We start from the raw sequence: 16,700 nt of genomic DNA on the forward strand, positions 1-16,700 counted from the left end.
TGAAAGGAAGGTGTTGGGAAAAAAGAGAAATTAAATGGATATTAATGGAGTAAAAAGTGGAACAGAAAAGCAGACAGCTGATGCTGCAAAGATTTTTGAGATAGCCCTTGATTTTTAAAGTAAAGTTGTCTATGCATTGCCACACAAAATCCTGTTAGCTGCAGCCGGGATATCACCAACATCTCACTGTCATCAAATGAAGAGCTGGAGATAACAGCAGCACAACTGAGAACAGAGCAGCAGCAGCAAGCAGAGTGAAGAGGAGAGCAGACAGGTGCATAGGATTCTCAGAGCATCAGATCTTCTTTATGCTTTTTTGTCTTCATCATGAACAGTATAGCAACTGAGAATGAAATGCCTACATGTACACAATTTATATGGCTTATGTTAATTATAAAAAGAACAAAAAACTATCGGTGCCATAATCAAAACAAAACAAGAAGTCAGCCAACTTGGAGTTCATAACAAACTCTTCCTCTGAGATTTATTTAATTCAACTTAAACTTGGCCAGTTTATAGAACAGTCCTTAATGATTACAACTTGTAAAAGCATTCTTTTTTTGAAGGACCTTGAAGAGGTGAAGTTGGAAAAAATGTGATGTTTTGCCTTAATCATCAGTCAATATCATTTCAACATAATTGCATTTAGTAATCTCTATCGCTTTAGAACGCGTCTGTTCGAGGGATGTTCAAATCAGATTCTTTGCGCAATTCATACTGGTGGAAACTGGTTTGCAATAGGTATGTAGAACTTGTAAAAAGATCAATACAAGTAAATCAAGAAAGAGTTCATTGTGCCTGATCAGAAATCAGCTCTAGCTTTAATGATCATCCTAAATGTGTAACTGCAGCCTGTTGAAAAACAGACCACTCCATTGTACAAGTTTGACCACGGAGTTCAAAATGATTCTCATCTACCAAATCAGTCAAAACTATTCAGATTTACCACCAGAGACCTAACTTTTTATTTCTGTTTTACATCACAAGTTAAAGGGCTATTTGGAGAATCCAACAGGTCAAAGTACATTGTCTCTCTGGAGAATCTATACATGGGAAGTTAGTGTAGTGTAACATTGTAAGAATCAATGTGATAAATGCCTCCTACTGTATTATCCTTCAGCCATGAACATATTCCTCGTATTGCCCTCGACAAGAGCTTCCATAATAAACAAATTGATATTGAGAACACGACACACACAGGCAGTGAATACCCATCATTGAAACCATTTCATGAGCAGAAAAGCCGTCATGTAGAGCCCATTCATTTGCAATCAATGCAAAAAACATGAACAATATCAAACAGCCACCAGTCCTACTGAGAAAAATTCTGTTACCTACAAGTGCTTAGGTTGAAATGCATTGTTTTGGCAGAAAGCTGGTATGGGGTCACTCCACCAGTTTAAAAAATTTATGTTTTTTACTGGATGTGGTGGAACGTTTGATGTACTGATGATGTCATCAGGGTTATGTCTCTAGGACAGACCAAAACACATGCTTTAAGTTGCATTATGCTAGGTTTAGAATATTGGGTTTTTAAAGTCAAGATATCTCTTCTTCTGCTGCTTTGTTGCGGAAAGTTGTTGGATTATAACTAAAAAGACCAATAGGTAAGACATCTCCTGCATTAAATCATAAAACGGCATTACTGTATCATCAGACATTAAGGAAAAATGCTATGTTGAAGTGCTGGCTTCTCTGACAACAATGCAGCAGCCAGTTTGTCCTCCTGTTTAAAGGCACCCTCACCTTTAAACAGGAGGACATACTGGCTGCTGCATTGTTGTCATAGCAAACGACACAGCCGTTTTGGACGCCCCCTTAGTTTGCCATATCCAGTTATCACAGTAAACCAACAGGTGTTGAGACATAGAAGTGGGCAAGTGAACTGGTTCAGATATAACTGGTTCTACCCGACCTTAAAAAGCCTCTGAAATTTTCTAATATGCTCCACAACCAGAAACGTGGTAAAACTAGGATGAGTACTGGAAAAAATAGAGGGAGGTTAGAACGCAGAACGTTTTCAAGACTGATGCAGAGCTGGTTAAACACTGAAGCTTCTGTGTCTGCAACATGGCAACCTGCGTGCACGTTTGCTCTAGGAAGGAGAGGAGGGGAGAGACAGCTCCCTCCAATGTTTTGAATTTAGACTGCAGTACCAATTCTAAACACTAAGGTGTCAGAGTTACAAATTCATCCTTTAACCACCAGCCTAATATTGAACATTTAGATGCCCATTGAAGAGAAGCACTTTGAAATATGGCAAAATATGAATGAACACAAGGCCCAGGCTTACAGTGACTGTGTAATATGAGAATCCCAATGAATAAGTTACAACAAAGTAAAAACAGTTACACAGCAGGGGTAGTCACACTGACTCAGCCTTTACAATCAATCAAATGGGAACAAGTTTATTGCATACATTATGTCTTAAACTTAAATAAAAGTTACCAGTGCAGGGCTGGTAAACAGAAATGTTCACCTTTTAACAATGAATGCACATTTTCCATACAGTTACCCTTTACCTTCTTCAGTGTTCTGCCATCTTTACAATCTAAGACTTGCTGACAGACTGGATCAGGTTCCTTATGTTTAATGAGGTGCAGCAGAAAGAAAGAAAACTGACAAACTTCAATGTTAGTCACTGACAAAGTTGACATGTTGGGTGAACTCTACACGTTTGTCTACTGGCAGATCGGACCAACATTTGGCACTTGCTGGGTGCTCATTTCTTATCCTGTGTGCATATACACACACACACAGACATACACACACACACACACACGGAGTAGGTCCTGTGTTTGGGAGCATTACTTTCGTCTTCTTTTCTCTTTTATAGGCTGGCATAAAAATCTAATGTGAGCCATAATTTAAAATCTAGAAACAAATATACATTTCTCTACATTAACAGCAATTTTACAGCCATAGGGCAGACAAAACAGGGCTGCGGCTATTTTTTAAAAATCTCTGAAATAAGGACCAAAGCCATCCCCCTTTAGTCTGGTAAGAAATATACGTGGGTAACATTTGGAAAACAACCAAAGACTTATAATGGTATTTCAATGTAAGACTTTGAGCAGTGCTGTATAATATGTGATGTGTCTGTGAGCTTTCTGTTGTCGTTTCAAGTATTGAACACAGCAAATCAAAATCATAATGTGACTTTTAAAAAGGAAGAATCACTTCAGGAATCTCCAGTTGCTACTAAATATATCACCCACTTACATTATGCCTCATGTTTCCCTGTGTGTAATTCAACCCTGGTAGCATTTCATTATAGCTAGATTCACAGTCCAGTTCTTGAGTATCTATTTTACAACCTGGAATTGATGCTCAATTCATTCTATACTCAAAATGGGGACAGGATTGGTTATTTTCAAACTATTGACAGGATAGAATAGACATACATATTTAGAGAATTTTATATATTAGCTTAGTATATATAATATACAAACATTATACATAGTCTCTGTGACCGGGTGGACAGGGTGGAGAGAGACTGAGAAATAGGCAGGATTGAACCTTTAGTCTCTGTCGGGTTCCCAGTGTGTGCGCGTTCATATCCTACACCCCCTTTACACCCAAACTAGGACCTGTGTTTGCTGCCTGGGTTCCTAACTCAACAGGATTTCGCTGGACCAACTCCTCTGCTTTGCTCCGCAGTCTTGGATAACAGCAGATCTGATTTGGTAGGACTGGGTAAACACAGGCTACTATAACTATTGGATAGTGTAGTATATATAGAATAGTATATCAATGATTAAAAGAACTACAGCTGCAAAACTTGAATCTTGTGTGAACAGTGCCAAACGTGTACTGAATCGAGAATAGTATTTTTAGTATGTGAACGGTCAAACTGAGGTTGAACCTGAGTCCTGTGTCATACACAGGCAGTGGAAAGTCATACTAGAAGGCGTGTGCATGTACATCTCGGTGTGCACAGCGGAAGACCGATGAGAAACAGAAGTTGCACCCCTGCAAGAAGGAGAAAGAATATCAGACACAGAATAAATACATGGTATTACCAAAAAAAAAAAAAAAAAGCTAAAGTAGCCTCCTGTTGGGACTCACCGTACTGTGTCACATGGTTCGGCTGTACTGTATGCCCGTTTTGGAGGCGATGTTGGACCAGGGCAGGAGGGAGCGGAGCAGGGACTGAGCCTGTCGATACAGCCTCTGAGGGATGGAGCAGGGGCTCAAGCTGGCAAGTGTGGAACCGATGTGCTGGATGTAGTCAGTGGAAAAGAGAATTAAGGAAAAGACCCACTTGATAGGTCTGGGTGATTACCTTATAATAAAAAGATAAATGCATGTGCATTACCTCACTACAATCTAGATGCTTTAGACTCATGTCAGATCCTACTTTCATATTAACCCCTCTCAAACATTGGGCTCGCACAACGCAGACCTGTTGAGGCTCTTAAAGTTTCTAAAAGTAGTATGGAAGAGCATTCAATTATGAAGCCCCTCTCCTGTAGAATCAGTTTAGGAGGACATACTCCCTCTGTACTCTAAAGGTAGGCTTAAAAGTTTCTTTCTTTCTTTTTTGGATACAGCTTATAGTTAGAGCTAGCTCAGGCACTCCCTGCACCAGTCTCTAGTTATGCTGCAATAGGCCTCCACTGCTGTGACACACTGAGCTCCCCATCCTTCCTCTCTCTTTTAGTAAACATTTATATCCTGTTTATTCATGTCACTGTCTTTGTATCTGTGTATATACACTGTGTTACTTGTTCTTTTCCTGCTTCAACAAAAGGATATAATATTGTCCAGGGCGGGTGCCCCCCATTGATGTAGAGCACATATGTGAATCCGTCTTTGAGGACTCCTCGTATGGAGTAGTAGTAGGGCAGGTAGTGGTGCTGCCTGAAGTCCCTGTTCTCATAGAAGTGGATGGCAGTGTTGTTGGTGGTGAGAACATGCAGGTAGATTGCTTTGCAGTGGTCCTGGGCTGTCGTTGAGATGTGCTCCTTCAAACTGTCCAGCAGTAAGGAGCCTGAATGGTGGAAGGAGAGAGAGAACATATGAAATGAGAGAGGGTCTACACTGCATGCATTGACTCTACTGCTGTAGCGTTCTCATGAATGAATGCACATGAAGCTGCTGTCAAGTTTGTTTTGAAGTGATTTGTGTTCTCACATTTGAATTTAGAGTGAGGAGTGAATAAAAACGATACAGTGTTGGCTGGTGTGGAACAATTGCCCTGTAGTTTTTAATTATTTGGATAGTGGGTATATTTAAAAGATCAGAAAGGAAAAGTAAGTGGCAGACATGCACCCATCACTTTCATCTAATACAATCTATCGATGTATGTATGTACATCTGTGTGTTTGTGACGTGTGTGTGTGTTTCAGTACCTATGCCATGTTTCCTGAACTCTTTGACCACTCCCAGGCTGAGGATGTAGGCTACCTGTGTATCCACAGGGAAACTGGAGGCCAGGATGTCTCCATCCTAACACACAATCCACAAACAAACACAGAAAAAAATGTTCACATGAGACCAACCTTTCTCTATGACTGTGAAAGTTTCTTGTTATTTAACCTTATTTTAATTAGTAAATCCTTGCTGGGATCAAAACCTCTCTATTCCAAGAACGTCCTGGCCAAGACAAGCAGCAGCTCTTATCATCCCCAACAGAGTTCGGGTTTGATTCAGTACTAAATGGAAAATACCACTCAGTAATTTGGTGTCTTTGTATGCTCCCTGAGGACACTGCAGATTACATCTTTGCATAGGCAAATTATCCACTGAGAGGCAGACTCCAGAATGCAAAAACTAACCCACAGGAAAATCAAGTTTGAACGCAGGTGATTCATCATCTAAGTTGGATGGTTTATAAAAACTTTAGTCTAAAATGAGAACAGCACATTTTTGATAAGCACACATTCAGGATGATCTTAACAACTATATGTCTTCCAAATCTCAATAAAGCTTTTTTTTTTTTTTTTTTTTACAAAGAATGATAGCCATAATAAGAATTAAACAAATAACAACAATCGAATTGGTTGGATAGAAGACTTGTACACATTCAAACAAAGAAACATTTGTAAAAGAGAAAGGACTAATACGTTAGTGGCAGCCCTTCGTTCAACAATTTCATTCTCACCGCCCTGTAACGCTTTTATTTCTTATTCTGTAATGACAGAGTCAAACTCAGTCAAGGGCTTGTGGCTCATCTAATTAGCAGCTAAAAACAGCCTCTACTATGTGTATGTGTTCCACTTAAACATTTCCTAAGGGCAGCTGAGTGAGAGAGGATACACTGAACTTACAACAAACTCGAAGACTTCAGAGAATTAATTCCACAAAAGCCTCGCAGCTGAATAACAGAGATGAACATGGTACCTCTTTGTGTACTTTGGTCCGGCCTTTGATCTCGGCCACAATCATTCCCACAATGCCTCCTCTGAAGGTGGCAGCGAGGGAGAAGAACTTCTTGTTGGAGGTTATGTCCTGATACCATGAGTCTGGGTACCTGCAGTCAAAAGTCAGATAGGTAACAATTCATGAATGGGGATAAAAATATATCGGCATTTGTTACACAGTCCTAAAAATACATAATGGCTGAGGACAATGACATACCTTCATTCTGCAAATATTATTTTTTATGTCTTACAGCTAAGACTGTGACAAGTAATGTGTAATGCTGTATCTGTAAGAACCAAGTGCAATTTATGTTTGTGCTACAGTCAACTAATTTGGGTTGCACGAGTGCAGCGCTTAAGTGTTCAGCAATGCAAATCAGAACAATACAAAATGTTGAATTGCTTTTAGTTACTTAAATAGATTTTGCATATAGACGTCGTCCACTGATACACCTGACGTGATACGAACATGATTAGAAAATTCTAATTTTGACACAGATTTGATGAAAAGACGTGTAACACAAGTTACGGATCTTACTCGATTGGAAACCAATCACCACAGAGCAGCTTGACACTCTCTATGTCATCGTGGCAGAGGAAGCGGAGCTGGACTTCACTGAGAGCTGTGGGAGGCACCACGTCACTCATTCACACCTGCGGGGACCAACAGACAGGTGTGGTGAGTTTGACAGAGTCAGTTATTGTGATCTGCCTGTTGATGAGGAGTTCGAGCAAAAACAAAACAAAAACATCTGTGTGGAGTTCTGTCATATATGAAACACATATACTGACTTTTGCTTTCTATGTAGGCACAGTTTAAGATGAATTAAAACGTGTTCCCACTGACATCTTTATTTAACTCATTGAAATCATCACGTGATCGACCCCTGACAGGATGAGAAGCATAAATCATCATAAATGTATTACATTATGTTTGTTTTGGAAACAATAAAGTGAAAGAAGCCTCACTTCATTAAAGATTATAAATCCAAATTCATACAGAAACAACATGAGTCTTTAAATTATCTATGTGATTGCACACATTTACATCTGTTTCTATGCTTATTGGTTACTTGTTGTTGAACCCTTTTCACATTTAAGCTGTAACTTCAATGAAAAACGCAGCACAAAGGTAAAGCAGGTTATAACAAGCAAAACAGCTGCCTCTCCTAATTAGCATACATGCTAAGCACAGCTTGCGCTGCTAAGGTTTTGCTGCTAAGCTAACGTACCTTGTTTCAACACCTGACCCGGAGGAAAGTCGAAGACAATTGTAATCCTTTGGGTATAAATCGACACAGTGTACTACTCCGGACACAGCATAATAAAACACCAGTTTATTCTCGACTCACACGACCGTTTCATCACTGTTGCCAAATGCTACACAGGCAGCTAAAGTAGCCAGAGCTCTCACTGCTTAGATAACAGCTGGACGTTTTGCTTCCTGTTTGTGGCCGCTACGCTAGTGACGTCACTCTTACACGCCTTCGTCTAGTGAAAAAGTCGGTTGGAGTCAAACACGTTCAGTGCTTCATCGCCGCCTGCTGGGCTGAAAGTGTAGACTTAAAAACATAATGAACATTCTGATGTTACCATTTTTTTTGGTAACTTTTTTTTGTTGTTGCTTGGATGCCACTTTCTGGAAACAACAATTATTACATTAAAAATTAACATTGCTGAGGTGACACCCATCTCTTCACCTCCAGATTAGAAGCTACCTGAAATTTGATGAAAAATATCTTCCCAAGAAGTTTAACAAAAATAAGGCGAAGTAAAAATCATTGACTCTACCTTTATTTATGATTTGTATCTGTTATAGGTTTTTGACATAAAGTTCAATTGCCTCGTAAAATGTCAGGAAAACGGGAAAGTGGGACACAGGTGCGGAACCAGGGGTGTCTTAAAGTTATCCAAGAAGGATAACCACAAAAATCGCAAGCGATAGATTGGAGGGGGCTGACTCGAAACTAAATTGTCCGGGAGACCCAGAAACAATTCACGAAAGTAAAGGCTGCCAGGGAGGCCTTAAAACTCAACACAAAAGGCTGGGGTATATCAACTACCCAGCACCCCAAGTTATTTTGGCAATACACACAAACACACAAAAAGTTATTTGTTTGTGTTTATGAACACACAGACAACAAGACACCACACAGGGAGAACCTCTCACTACTTCTGAAGGTGAGATAATGAGTCAGCACAGACCACTGAATTCCAGGAGTATATATAAGCTCCCCACACCTGGTTTTAATCAAGGCCAATCAGCCACAAACACACCTGACTCTGCACTTAGGTGATTAATTCACCAACCCCAGTGAGAAGCCAGAGAGTGTGTCCTTACAGTAAAATGTTTAAATTACACATAGGCTAGCTTGTCTTTATAATTTGATCTATACACAATTATTTGCCCTTGTTCAAGTTTAATAATCTTTCAGTCAATAATCCTTTGCTCAGATGTCAATTCACGTTATGAGAAAGACAACAATTGAAGCTGGGGGAGAGATAGTCTGTGGGCATTGAGTTAATGTAAAGTGCAGATTGAACTGATTGTGTTCTTCTGTGTAAAGCAGAAAGCTCTGTCCATATGTATTATACACATTTTTTGGTTAAATTTCAAAATGATTCGTAACCCCTTTGGTATTTTTCCTTTTTTCCAAATCAACAGGAACATATTTTTATTGAGTAATTCCAGCAGCTGTACATCAACAATTTCAAATGCCGTATGAAGTACAAAAGTCACTTTATGACTTGTACATTATATGTAAAGAGTAAAATGTAGTGTATCGTATATACAATTTAAAGAAGTGTAACTATTAACATTAACAACAAGCCATACCTGAAGTGCATAAGACAACATGTCTGTTTATCAGTAATAATGTCGTTCATTTAATGCAGAACATTGTATTTTTTATTTGAAGATCTTAATTTTTTAAAGGAAATCATGTTAAATGCCAAAACTTTCCATCACAAACGACTTTAAAACAACTGACTTTATCACCCATTCTTGCCACCTGTTGCCTTCTCAATGCTTCTGCAAACACTACGGGTAAAAATAGCTGCAAAAAATATCTGCACGCTGTTGTTCAAGAGATGAGTGTGGCCTGACCAGGTGGTGTAATAGATACAACAATATGTTTTGGAAATTATTATAAGAAATTATTATATGTGTTGTCATGTAAAGATTATATCATAGCTGCACTTTTCATTTGATATCCACATGAAAAATAAAAGTGTGAAATAATGTCAGCACCTTTTTAAAACAATGACAGTTTTTTAAGTTTAAATTTTCCACAGCACTTTAATTTCATATTGTATTAATTATATTTTTTGTCCTTTGTTAAATGTTTGTGCATTATTACAAATACAATCATAGTGTCAGCTCTACTGTAAAGTACAGAACTTGGTCTTAAATTCCTTTCAAAAAATATATTTTGAACTTTGTGTTTATATTAAAATGCATTTTTTCAAACATATATCTTAATTTTCAAGCAATGTCAAATGCTTTGAAATGCAAACATTTAAAAGTAAATAATAAGAGTAGAATATTTATCAGACAGCCTCTTCCATTCTTCTGTGTTGATCCTTAACCTTCTATAAAACCATCAATCTACCTGTAAGGTAAATAAACATTTGTGCACGTTTGCATTGTAATGTCACCCTTGAAGTTGTTGTCTCTTGTGGCTCATTCTGTTCAACCACAGGAGCTCTATCAACATTTCCACTGGATTCTACAGAGACAGCCACAATGTGGTCTACATGTAGACATTAAATTATGCCCAAAGCAATTGACCTCAATGACTGCCATGTAACACCACCCAAAACCCTGCATCCCACCCACAACACGCCTCCTCTCTTGACTCCGCCCCAGCAGCACCAAGTGACATGCATTTGCAGGTTAAAAAAAATTCAATATCTTCAGAGACACTAGAGGTGGTTCAGCTCGGATGTTGTAGAGAGACTTCCTGGGATCACACAAGGAAACCTCTGTGTTCTGCTTACAACAGTCTTCCTTGTTCCTAATAAAGACTTTGAAGGTAAATATGCACCTTGGACTCTTCTTTGATAAACAAAACAGAAACAGTTAATACAATGCATGAATGACTGTGCTTTATTCTGCATTTATTGCTTTACTTTACCTTACAAAATAATTTGGCTATACCCTGCTGACAAAATGTAAAACAGTATATGAAAGATTTAAGTGACAAGTGATTTACGACACTGAAGCTTCTGCTTGAAATATTTTTGTTCAAATAGCACTTCCACACTGGTGGATCAGGGATAAAGTATTCTACTTGTATAATATTTTACTTGGACTTTTAACTTGAATTATGCCTCGACAAAAAACACATCTAAGCACATGTGATGTGTCCAAGGCTGCAGGTGTTTCCTCTGTCTCGCCCTCCCACAGTACAGACACATTCAGGTTCCCTTTTCATGTAGGAAAAGTTTAGTTTTCTCTAATCTCTCACACTGTCCATGTTTCTCATATATAAGCAAGACCTTCAACTACAAATTGCTATCGCTCTTTGTCATATATCACAACTCTTTGGTCCAGAATGCATCTGGTGTGTGCATTGGGTCTCTTTCTGGCCCTGCTGAATCTGTCCTCCTCTCTGCTGCTGGGAGCCTTCAATATCAAGTCCTATGGAGACAAGAAGGCCTCCAACACAACTCTGATGAACCTCATCAGCACGGTCAGAATCTTCATTTGGAATCCAGTATTTTTGTTGCTTTGACTGTGTCCCACATTTAAAAAAAAAAAAAAAAAAAAAGAATTGAATTGGCTTGTATTTGACTACCCAAAAAACTAACTGTGATTTTATTTTTTTTATTTCTTGTTCAGAGTAATTTTGATTTTAAAGGAGCAATGCAGCAATTTCTCTTAGTATTTTACATCCACAATATACTTTGAATGTAAGTTACTTTGGTCCTTTTTTTCCTAGAACAATATTGAACTGTAATTGATTTTTTTTTTAGATTGTTCACCGCTATGACATCATTCTGATCCAAGAGGTCAGAGACAACGATTTGTCAGCCACCACAAAACTCATGGAGCATGTGAATAAGTAAGACCAACAACACATCATAATATGGTTTTATAAAAGGTAAAAATTTATAATCATCGTCTATTTGTCGTGTTTATATGGGTATTGTTTGTGTTTTCTCAGAGGTTCTCCTCAGTTCAGGTACAGTCACATCGTGAGTGAGCCTCTGGGCCGCAGCACCTATAAGGAGCGATATCTCTTCCTCTACAGGTAAACAGAAGGGCATAGACCAGAGTGATTTGATAAACAATCTTATTGTGATTCTAGATGCATGATTGTAATTTAATTTGGATGTCTTCCCTAAAGTATCAGTGGTTTCTTCATGTAATGTTGGGCAGTGAATTAGAGCATGGCACTGTAATTTACAATAATTGGTGCCTTATTTTTAGCATTATTAACTGCCAGTTTTTTTTAAGTTATGCAAAATGTTTGAGTAACAAATTCAAAAGTTTGCAAATTTGCAGTTCATACACTTCAACCATGTTTGTTAAATTCATTTAACCGATGTTGCAAAAAATGTTGGACCATATAAAACATGTTGGTTGAACTTTATTTGCCGTACCCTGTACCGGTATTACTAAATCTTTTCTGGAATACATTTCATGGTAAATACAGTGTGTAAAATATTTGCCTGCACACATGCACCACTTTCACTGGCTAGCATATTTCAGGATCTCCTCTGTCGCCCCCTGGTGTTGGAACAAACTTCCAAACTCCATTCGATCTGCAGAGTCCCTTTGCACCTTTAAGAAAAAACTAAAGACCCAGCTCTTTCATGAATACCTACTACCTTAATGATGATGACGACGGTTTTTATATTATTGATGATGATGATGATGATGATGATGATGATGATGATGAAGATGATGATGGTGTTGTTTGATAACGACGACTTTTAAGATGGTTTCTATACTGATTAGAGCTCTCAAGAACAGCCATCAATCTTGTGCTCTGCCTCTGTGTGCAACGCCTGTCAGCACCTGTGTGTCCAATCTGACTCAAAGCTGATCGTTTGCAATTACTGACATTGTTTCCTCTTTTCTAGATCCTTTCTTGTGTTGTTCTTACTCTCTGATGTACTTCACTTTGGATAAAAGTGTCTTCTAAGTGAATTGTAGAGTTGAAGAATTGTAGGATCAGCCCATCTGTCCTCTAGTTGCCATTCGAATGTACATGGTTGATACAGTTAAATCTAACAAACATCTAAAAAGGTTTTGTTGTCTTTCCTGTCCAGAGAGCAGATAGTGTCTGTGGTTAAAAGCTACACCTTTGATGACGGCTGTGAGCCTTGTGGGACGGACACCTTCATCAGAGAACCTTTCGTCGTCATGTTTTCCTCCAACACGACAAGTAGGTTCTGGATTTTTGCCACCACAGCAGAGGTTGATTGTGCCTTTTCACCATCAACCAACAGTGATGTCTCGTTTATATGATGATTATTGGACGAGATTGTAAGGTCTGCTGGTCAACAATGAATCATTGCCTTGCAGTTGTACGCAATGGTATCCTGCCAAGTTGCACTTTAAACCCATCAGTGTTTCTCCCTGTGCACAGTTTATATTCTTTGCTAACTTATTCATAATCATTGTCTTCTGCTTTGCAATCTCTGTGCACGGTTTCATAAACTGTGAATCTTAGTTGTTATTTGTGCATTAAAACTCCATAACTTGCTTCAGCCACATACTACCACCAAAGAGGCTTCATTTCTACCAATTGGGTTTGCCATTTAAAAAAAATACTGGGGTTCAGCTTGTTCTCCTAATGCGTCTTTTCTCCCGTGTGTCTTCTAGCTGTGAGGAACTTTGTTCTGGTCCCCCAGCACACCTCTCCAGATTTCGCTTTGGAGGAGACTGATGCTCTGTATGATGTAGTGTCTGATGTCCGCACCCGCTGGAACACCAATGTGAATACTCTTCAACAGCTTTACAAAGACAACCTAGCACAATTTGATTATTTAGTGAGAGCAAATGAATAAGGAGCGATGCAAAGAGAAAGTCCGTTAAGTTACATGGATGAGAGGGGTTTAACCTGTCTTCTCTTTCTGCAGGACATCGTGCTGCTGGGTGACTTCAACACAGGCTGCAATTATGTGTCAGGCTCCGACTGGCAGCAGATCCGCCTCTTCACTGACAAGGGTTTCCACTGGTTGATATCTGATGAGGCTGATACTACAGTGTCACACACTCACTGCCCTTATGACAGGTACACGGAGGAATGCAGACACTCAGCCAGTCCATGCGGGCAAATCACTGAACCCCAAATTGCTCCCGCTGCTGCCTCAGTGTGAATGTGTATGAAGGGGATTAGTTAATACTGATGGACCCTTTACATAGCAGCCTCTGCCATTACCGTGGGTGAATGTGTTAAAGTGCTTTGAGTCATCAGAAGAGTGGAAAAGAGCAAGTTGAAGTCCATTTTAACGAGTCAATTTACTCACACGCATGCAGACACTTGAATGCACATGTTCACATGGACTATTAATGCCTCCCCTCTTTCTGAATTTGTAGGATTGTGGTTACTGCTGACATGATGAAGGGAGTGGTGCATGGCAGTGCGGATGTCTACGACTTCATGGTTGACTTGAATCTCGATCACAGTTTGGTAAAAACAATTTCAGTGTAGTAAAGATCACTATTTTGTTACCTTTCACTTCCCTATTTCACCTTACCTCACTTTCTTCAGTTTACATCCTGGTTTCTTATGTCCTTTCCTTTCCCTTGATTGGTTGTTGGTTGCACAGCAGTTCAGCAGTGATGTTTCAAACATCCCTTGTGTGATTTTTCTACCCCTTTTATTGACCTTATTGACTTGAATTAAAGAAATATACCTTTGTGAAACACATGTGAAGTTTACTGGCTAGACATCTGAATTCTGACCGGATGCCCATTACGGTCATCATGCTGTTAATTTAAAGTCCCTTCTTAACATTAAGCCGGAATGCATCTGTGAAACAAGTCAATTTAGCTGCAAACTATGAAAAGAGTCTAAAAGAGCAAGCTGAGGGTCCTATTTGTCCTTAACACTAGCGCTTTGATTTCACAGCGCAGAAGAGAAGAAGTGTATTGTGGGTGGTATCAGTGCAGACACGGGTGGTCAAAGGTGAAACAGTTTCTCTCAGAGGTGTGTTTGTTCCTATATTATTTAAAATGTTGATTTACCTGAACATTTCTGTTGCATTTATGCTATCTTTTGAGCAATTGGGCTAAGGAAAAGGTTACTATTCAATTAAAGTAGGATAATATTCAAACATGATCATTGCTGTGATACCTCTCATTTTTGGTCACTTACAGTAGCCTGTTAACAAAGACAGGAAACAAGTCTCTGTGTAATGGTAACGTCTGACTGTCAACATCTGTAAACTTAACAAAGTAACATGTTATATCAAGCTGATCTACAGTTTAGAAAGGAAACTCCAGTGGGTTATGTGGTGTAATACTTTGTACATCTTGCCTCTGAGTACTGGCCTCCCAGCCAGAGGGGACTCGTGCAACTTTTTCCAGGCAAATAATTCTGCACACTGCCCCCAAAAATACTGCAGAAAGATTTTTAATTTAGTGATAAACTATTGAAAATGTCAAGCTATTCTATTATTGCATGCTTTATTAACATTCATTTTTAATCTTTGAGGAATATAAAGCTACAGATGATGAACAATTCTTCTGCATACAGTTGGATAGACCTACAGTACATCCTGTTCCAGCAACACATGTGACTATGCTGGAATTTGCAAAGAACAGGTTTAGAGTTTCAACATCCAATTCCTCAGGTTTCTATTTCATAACACACAAACAACTTGCATAAAAGATTTGTACCCGTTACTTAAAATGAAGTCTATACCTAATGTGAACAACCAGTTTCCTTAAATATTAATGCAATAGTGTCTCCTGCTAGTTGCACTCCAGTGGCAATCATAGGTACTTTTTGTGCTGCTAGCTTGGCCAGGACTCCCTTTTAAAGGAGAAACAATGGAAATATTCCTGGTTAAAAAATAAAGTTGTTTAAGGATTTGTCTCAACGCTGCTCTTTTGTGCACTAATCAACTAAACTTGCCTCTTGTTGGATTCATGGTAGTGATTTTCCTTGGGAGGCTGTAGTCCTCTGGGCGGGGGGCCTGGGTTTGAATTCGACCTGTGGCTCCTTTTGCATATCATTCCCCACTCTCTCTGACCCTAATTTCCAACTCTATCCACTGTCCTATATCTTTATGATTAAGAAACACACACATAAAACAACAAAAATCGCAGCTAGGTAAAGTCCTTTACTGAAGCAGATGAAAAGGTATTTTGATGGCCTGATCAGTTTACATTTCATTCAAAACTGCTGTTTAAGATAACTGAAGCAATATTCTGCATGTCAACTTTCCTACAATGCCTCCTCTATGTCTTTCAGGCATATGCTGTCAGTGACCATTTCCCTGTGGAAGTGAAGCTGGCTCCTTTAGCCTGAGTCCTGAATCCAACAACCCTTCCACAAGCCTCCAGACTGAATCTAAAAAATATTAAAAATATTTAATTGAAACTTCCTTCTTCCATATCTGAAGTTGATTCACCTCTTGTGTATTAGGTTGCAAACAAATCTTGGCACATATACAAAGACTATCTTCCTATCGTGTTACATAAATGTTTTTAATGTAACTACACCAATAAATCCATCTACCAAATAGACATTTCAAAAATAAAAATGACTGGTGATATATTGTTACAGGTAACAAAGGTCTGGTCAATAGGACCATTGCAAACTCTTTAGATCACTAAAGTACTTCTCTGAACAGTCACTGTCCAACTGCAACAACCTCAAGAAGGTCTGTCAAGCTCTCAATATGTGAAAGCAGTGGGATGACAATATAGGCTACTAACTAAGACAGATCTGGAATATAGAGAAGGTGACACGGGGTTTATAACTACAGCTATGAAAAACACAGGTCTATCACAGGATTTTAAGTGTTTATTTGCTCAAACATAAACTTCAAATTTTAGCAAACACATATTTTTGGCTAACATAACCGTAGTATTGCTTTTAAAGGCAAAGAGCATGTGGTGGTGTTTTAGGATACATTGTAATATACCTACAGTATGCAAAAGATGTACAAACCAATTAGCTAGCTTGTGTAAACTAGATAGCTAAACCCCGAGTATTCTGTGTTGGTGCTTTTAATACAGAATACCATGTAGGAAACACAGAGGCTAACTAGATACACACTTTGAACATAACTTTTATGTTAAATGTATGTTATTGCTGGGGGGAAAGGTTTTAACCAACAGTTTTCAGGTTAGCATTAGCTTACATTAGC

General features: G+C 38.8%; 2 protein-coding genes across 3 annotated transcripts; one reads left to right on the top strand and one right to left on the bottom strand.

Annotated features, from left to right (window-relative positions):
• Window positions 1–2,289: 2,289 nt before the first annotated feature.
• On the bottom strand, window positions 2,290–7,823 carry nat15 (N-acetyltransferase 15 (GCN5-related, putative)). Its single transcript, XM_061026186.1, has 7 exons — window positions 7,598–7,823; window positions 6,904–7,019; window positions 6,346–6,475; window positions 5,355–5,451; window positions 4,759–4,993; window positions 4,069–4,234; window positions 2,290–3,972 (listed from the first exon to the last, which is right to left on the bottom strand). Exons 2-6 carry the CDS (start codon window positions 7,011–7,013, stop codon window positions 4,078–4,080), a joined length of 729 nt encoding a protein of 242 aa, XP_060882169.1. The 5' UTR covers window positions 7,014–7,019; window positions 7,598–7,823; the 3' UTR covers window positions 2,290–3,972; window positions 4,069–4,077.
• A 2,421-nt stretch (window positions 7,824–10,244) lies between these two features.
• On the top strand, window positions 10,245–15,905 carry dnase1 (deoxyribonuclease I). 2 transcript variants are annotated; one of them, XM_061065831.1, is made up of 9 exons: window positions 10,245–10,399; window positions 10,921–11,059; window positions 11,343–11,431; window positions 11,534–11,620; window positions 12,645–12,760; window positions 13,201–13,313; window positions 13,458–13,612; window positions 13,918–14,011; window positions 15,800–15,905. In XM_061065831.1, exons 2-9 carry the CDS (start codon window positions 10,922–10,924, stop codon window positions 15,854–15,856), a joined length of 849 nt encoding a protein of 282 aa, XP_060921814.1. In that variant the 5' UTR covers window positions 10,245–10,399; window position 10,921; the 3' UTR covers window positions 15,857–15,905. The 2 variants fall into 2 exon arrangements, with proteins under 2 accessions (XP_060921814.1, XP_060921815.1); XM_061065832.1 differs by lacking the exon at window positions 10,921–11,059 and having other exon boundaries at window positions 10,262–10,399; window positions 15,800–15,899.
• Window positions 15,906–16,700: the final 795 nt, after the last annotated feature.

Source organism: Labrus mixtus, chromosome 20 (assembly GCF_963584025.1).
Source record: "Labrus mixtus chromosome 20, fLabMix1.1, whole genome shotgun sequence".
NCBI lineage: Eukaryota > Metazoa > Chordata > Actinopteri > Labriformes > Labridae > Labrus > Labrus mixtus.

Bases quoted from the DNA above. Each gene is read 5' to 3' on its own strand.
- nat15 (XM_061026186.1), bottom strand. From the start codon at position 7,013: ATGAGTGACGTGGTGCCTCCCACAGCTCTCAGTGAAGTCCAGCTCCGC. The intron at 6,476-6,903 runs GTAAGATCCGTA...TTTTGACTGCAG, and splicing joins GGTGATTGGTTTCCAATCGA to GTACCCAGACTCATGGTATC. The intron at 4,994-5,354 runs GTACTGAAACAC...TCCACCATTCAG, and splicing joins GTTCAGGAAACATGGCATAG to GCTCCTTACTGCTGGACAGT.
- dnase1 (XM_061065831.1), top strand. From the start codon at position 10,922: ATGCATCTGGTGTGTGCATTGGGTCTCTTTCTGGCCCTGCTGAATCTG. The intron at 13,314-13,457 runs GTGAATACTCTT...CTCTTTCTGCAG, and splicing joins GCACCCGCTGGAACACCAAT to GACATCGTGCTGCTGGGTGA. The intron at 13,613-13,917 runs GTACACGGAGGA...CTGAATTTGTAG, and splicing joins ACTCACTGCCCTTATGACAG to GATTGTGGTTACTGCTGACA.